General features: G+C 37.6%; 1 protein-coding gene across 1 annotated transcript in view; it reads right to left on the bottom strand.

Annotated features, from left to right (window-relative positions):
* Nucleotides 1–5,790, bottom strand: part of LOC107671615 (ETS transcription factor ERG) — a 20,637-nt gene extending 14,847 nt beyond the window's left edge. Inside the window, 1 exon segment of the mRNA XM_016464524.1 lies at nt 5,699–5,790. Within this exon segment, the coding sequence (XP_016320010.1) occupies nt 5,699–5,716 (18 nt within the window). The 5' untranslated portion in view covers nt 5,717–5,790.
* Nucleotides 5,791–6,246: the final 456 nt, after the last annotated feature.

The raw sequence follows: 6,246 nt of genomic DNA, 5'->3' as shown, positions 1-6,246 counted from the left end.
CTATTAAGTTTCCGTATCAGTTACAAAATATCATTACTTACCTATAAGGCCCTTAATGGGTTAGCTCCTGCGTACCTAACTAGTCTCCTACCACGCTACAATCCATCACGCTCACTAAAGTTTGATACCTACTGTCCTCCATCAGCGCCTAACTAACCATCACTAACCCAAACTAAACCCAAACTAACAATCACAAGACACTGAGACAACTCAGCAGCTCCTCAAATTTTTGACGTTCCACTATATTTGTGAACACATAGAACATCTGACCCTCACAAAGATATGTGACATATCTGCCACATTATTAACCCTGTAAAGCCTGACATGAAATAATCATCAGAAATGTCTTGTTGAGATGGAACCTTTTGCTGAAAACTGAGCAAAAATATGAATTAGCTGCAGATGCTGATATTTATATGATGAAATTCTGCTGCTTGTGATGTAAATCAGAGAGATCTTTCTAACAGTAGAGCAGATACTGACATAAAATGATCTAAATATCAGTGGTCGCTCTATATCTCCAGTAATGTGTCTCAGTGAGATGAGATTGAAATGCTCCAAACATATAATGCAGTGATTGAGAGCTGAAGAAATAAAGGCTCCTCAGAAGATGTGAGATGTTCTGGAGGCTTGTGAAGATCATTCCTCCGCTGAGGAACAGTGAAAGTAAAGCTTCTGGAAACAAACGCTCCTCAAAAGATCCTGAGGATCAGATTTGAGACTCTAAAACATGATTGATGGAGAATCAAGTAAGCTGAGCTGCTTCAGTCCAGTAAGTGTTCATCTGGAGATATTACTGCAGTTATTCTGACGCTTACTTGATCAAAATCTGTCAAGATTTGACACGAGAAGCTCGAGCTGAAGCTGGACGTTTGTACAATTACACTAAAAGAGCTTTTACTGGATAAAACACTCTGGACTATCAATCAGAGACAGAATGCATGGAGGAGATTGATCATGTTGATCATTTAGAGACCTTAGAAATTCATGATACAGTAGCTTTATAGGGTTAAACACTTCAGCTGAATTCAAACACAGAAACAGCGAGACTATCCCGAGACTCGGAGGACAGAGAAACACGCGGCCGCTCCTCAGCACAGCTCTGGGATCAGCAGGAGGAAAAGGAAATGATGTCGGAAACCAGATGAATCTGCAGGCCGCTGATAACGGAGCTGTGAAGCCCATAGTGAGCGAACGGGTCAAAGCAGCCTTCACCTGAGAGACAAACACACTCCAGCACCTCCTCAGCCTTCATCTCCTCCAACACACAGTCAACATCAGCTTCTTCAAGCACGTTCTCCTTAATAACGCTCTCAGAGCTCCTGCGTTCCGTTAGACATGAACTTATAAAACACGCCCACCACACGCTCTCAGCCAATCAGAGGGAAGCACTGCAGTGATTGACAGCCTGCAACACCTCTGCCAAAGAACACCAGCGATAAACACAGAAAAGTGAATGAAAGAGACGTTCTAAAGAATAAAAGTAGACTTGTATGGGTTTACGTGAAGCTCAGTGAGCGTTTGGGTCATTCACACATGCAGCCACAGACAGGAAGTGCTCTGCCACCATTTCCTGCATTCCTGACAGCACGGGATAACAGGGGCTGGGAATGGAAAAGAGGAAAAAGCCCATCCGTCTGCATTCGTGCGGGCCTCTAATGGAGCGAGGAAGACGCCCATCGTTAACGCCGCGGGAGCAACACGACATTAATAACCTCAGAGCGACGCAAACACAACGCTCCACCCTCTGTAGAGACGAAGTGTGCGATTGTTCACCATGTTCAAAGAGTTTGAACCCTCAACCGATGACGAGAGTTTGCAGCTGGGTTATCATAGTTAACTAAAACTAGTCTGAAACCATAAAAAACAAACATGTTCCTTACTTGAAATATAATAAAAAAAATATTATATACACTGCAAAAAATGATTCTTTTACTTAGTATTTCTGTCTTGTTTTCTAGTATAAATATCTAAACATTCTTGAATCAAGATGCATTTACTTGACAAGTGAAATGATTTGAGATATTAAGTCTTGTTTTCTGTAAAAAAAACAAAAACTACATTTTGTAAGTTTTTACTTAAAAAAGCAAAAATATCTGCTAATGGGGTAAGACAAATAATCTTAATTCAAAGGCTAAACAAGATTATTTTTCTTACCCCATTAGCAGATATTTTTGCTTTTTTAAGTAAAAACTTACAAAATTTTGTTTTTGTTTTTTTTACAGAAAACAAGACATAATATCTTAAAGTAATTTTACTTGTACAATAAATTCATCTTGATTCAAGAATGTTTATATATTTATACTAGAAAACAAGACAGAAATACTAAGTAAGAGGATATTTTTTTGCAGTGTATATATTTTTTTATTTCAGCTATTTATCAAGGCAGCATTTCTCATTTTAATTGAGGTTTTTTTCAGCTGCGTACACACAGAATCTTCACTTGTCACACAGTTTCTGAAAGCTGACACTCAAACAGCAGACGCTCATACCACATCTGCAAAACATACACTAATTCTCAGACTTTGACTTTATGCACTTTTTGCAAAACACAACACACAATGTAACACACAAATCTAACAGGAAGTGTCTTGACTTCCTTTTTCAAACACAAGCGATCAGAAAGCCACACTAATTAATCACTAACTCCTCACATGTGCTTCACTGAACACCAACCAATCAATAAACACACATCTACACAACTGTTCTTCTCTTTAGTACTGTATAATACTGTGTTCACAACCACAGATGCTTAGAGGAAAACAAGTTTGCTTGAAAGATTTGTCAACATCTCTCTGCAGTTACTTTCAATCTTGTACAGAAATGTTCACAGGAGCTCATGAAAGAAGAGCTTTAGGTTTGGAATAACTGTGTTTATGTGATATATGTTTGCTTTTGAGATGTGTTTGTGATATTTTGAATGCAGTGCTTCATTTTGCAAGAGATGTGAGGCTTTTTGCATTTTGAGTGTGCAATTTGTGTGTAAAGTTTTATAAAAAAAGAGGCAAAATTTTGAAAATATGTGTGAGCAGTTGAAAAAAACTGAAGTTTAACTTGATGCTTAACTAAAACTGAAATAAAAATGTATACAAAATTATATAGACACACATATAAAAACACAACAAAATTACTAAAACATTAACCAAAATGAATATGAAAGCAGAAAAAAAAAAATGATAGTATCTCGATACTAAAACTATCGCTGGTTGGGGGCGGGACTATCTGCTTAACTGACAGACGGCAGGAGAGTTTAGGAAACCTGTCCGAACTCAGTCATTATTTCTGTGAGAAATGACTTGATACATGTTCTGAATGAATCAGTATAATATTATAAGAGTGATGGAGTTACAGTGTTCACCGTATGTGAACCGACGGAAGCATTTGGCCACAGAACTGTCCGGTGTTTAGACTCAGATACTGAGATCTGACTTTCTAATAAAAGCTGAATGAAACATGAAGAGAAACGGAGACAACATCTGATGAGTTTCATCTTCACAGCACATCTGTGCGAATCATCTCTCCACGGACTCCATGTTCAAACACGCGTTTACATGCGTGACCCGGTGGATCTTAAAGAGACAGTCCACCATGTAATGATCCATCTGTCATCTTTTACTCTCCTCGTGATGTTTCAAACCTGTTCGACTTTTCTTTTTCAGTGGAACAGTGGAAATGAAGATGTTCCAACAACAGAACCAAACAACATTTCAGCAAAACTGACTTTAAATGTATGGACAAAAAAATATTTTTTGCAGTAAATAATGACACAATGATCATTTTCGGATCAACTATCCCTTAGAGATCCTTCATGTCTGAGTGTTATAAAGTTTAGAAACAAAAGAAACCAAACTGAAATGAAGCATCACAAAACAGCTTTAACCAGAAGAACAGTCTCAATACTTCATTCAGCAGATGCTTTTATCCGCATGAGAAACGATAAAACATTATGAACCAGAGCTGAATAGAAGCAGACGCAAAATAAATAAAGTGAAGAGGATCAAATATTCAACTGAACCTTTAAACTCTACAATCATAAATCACTGATTCTTGAGATGCGGGACAAAACGGTGCAACATTGAAAAATAAATCCTTGTGCTCAGACAAATGAAACTACTTTTATGTATCTTATGTGTACTAAGCTATGCTTTAATGCAACCTCCCAACTTTACTCTTTTTTATCAAAATGTGCTTTTTACCTTGGACTGTGTAATCTAATTTCAACTTTATCTCTAACAGCAATTTAGATGTTTTTAACTTGTTAGCAGACAGATGACACTTTCGCATGTGACCAACACTCCTCAACAAATATAAAACATCAATGAAATGTTATCAACAAATGTATCTGACGGTGGTGACGAAAACCTGATTTTGTAGTCATTTTAACGATCTAATACATTGAATCAATCAGTTACTGTATTAAAACAAACACAACAAACAGTGAGTATGTTATTGTTTAAAAGATTCACTTTTAAGTATTTTGATACATCTTTGGAACACAAATGATCTATTTTCTCTCTGTTGCTATGGTAACACGGTAACTTTTAAAAACAGTTATATGAACAAATGAAACAATTAGTTGTTACTTCTATCCATTTACATTCAGCAGGATCTCAATATTCACATTTAAACATCTTAACAAATGATCCAAAAATGACCAGAGCACATATGATCAGAATATAAACGAACTGTATTAGAAATGTTTTATCCAAATGACATTTCAGCAAACACTCAGTCATAAAAGCTAGTCCAACTAACTAGCAGTTAACCAGTCTAATTTTTCATTCTCAAATCTGACCAATCTAAGTTTTCACGCAACTGAATAAAACAGGGTTTCTGCAGGGTTGATGAAGGTAAACTTTTCAAGATGAAGTAAAGAATAAATTGAAGGGAACACAATACGTCAATATGGTCTCTAAATCTAAATGTCTAAACACTTAAAAGTTAGTAAAATACAACAGATCTCCATTACTTTGTAATTCCCTTTCCAAAAAAATAAAGCGTTTAGATTGAATAGCTCTGCTCACAAACACTAGAATATGGAAATAACCTTTACCTTTTGAACAAACCCTAAAAACAAAGATTTTTCTCAGTATTTCTGTCTTGTTTTCTGTCAGTATTTCTGTCTAAAGATCCTTAAATCAAGATACATTTACTGGAGATGCAGAATGAAGATATGAAGTCTTGTTTATGATTAAAAAAAGAACACATTTCTGCCAAAAGGATCAGAAAAATCAATCAATTCGTTCCCCACTGACAGATATTGTTCTTGTTTTAATCATAAACTCACTTGATTTTGTTCAGTTTCTCAGAAAACAAGACTGTTTATATGCATCTCCAGTAAATGTATCTTGATAACAAGATACAAGACAGAAATACTGAGGAAGAGATTCATTTTTTTCGGTTCATGCAACATTAAATGCCACAACTTTATGAATAAAAGACCTTTTAAGGCCCTAATTTGTGAAAAGAGTGAATTAAGACTTTGTAAGACCCGCAGAAACCCTGTAAAAGTTATGACCAGTTGACTAAGTTGTACGAGTAGTCAAAGCAGTTCATGCAACCAGCCACAGATTTGACCGAAGAATCTCCACAAACAGCGAAATTCCACACAAACTCTCAGAAGATGAGAAGACACGTGAAGGAGCTCTCAGCGCTCGTTTGGATCTCCACTAACGAGTGTGTGAGGAGCTGCTCTTACCTTGATGGTGCTGGCCATGCTGGAGCAGGACGGACCGTCGTGAGAGTGTGTGTGTGTGTGTGTGGTTACGAGCGCGGTTCAGAGCAGATGAGATTGTGCTAAAGCTGGAAGTGAAGTCAGCCCGCAGCAGGAAGAGCTTTCTATTGGTTCTGGAAGAAACAGGATATTTGGGAGAGCAGAGATAAGCTGAACTGAAACAATGATGTTTTTCTGGACGTGTGTGAGACGGAGAGACAGACAGGTGCTGTGAGACAGACAGGATACAGATGTGTGCTACAGACAGACAGACGGATGAAGATCTGACCCCTGACCTCACACACTCTCCTCAGGTGTGCTCATCTGTCAACACACCCATAATGCACTGCAAACACGAGGGTCAAACACACTCGATTACAACACAAACTGATCATAGTGACCCACAGCACACACACACACACCGCTTTTTAACTAGCAGAACTAACCGAAGCCTCTAACAGCACAGATCAAGTGTGTGTGTGTGTGTGTGTGTGTGTGTGTGTTCAGTGTTCTGTTCCTCAGATGCTCTTGCG

Source organism: Sinocyclocheilus anshuiensis, unplaced genomic scaffold (assembly GCF_001515605.1).
Source record: "Sinocyclocheilus anshuiensis isolate Anshui unplaced genomic scaffold, SAMN03320099.WGS_v1.1 scaffold1386, whole genome shotgun sequence".
Classification (NCBI taxonomy): domain Eukaryota; kingdom Metazoa; phylum Chordata; class Actinopteri; order Cypriniformes; family Cyprinidae; genus Sinocyclocheilus; species Sinocyclocheilus anshuiensis.
This window is presented reverse-complemented; position numbering and strand designations above follow the sequence as displayed.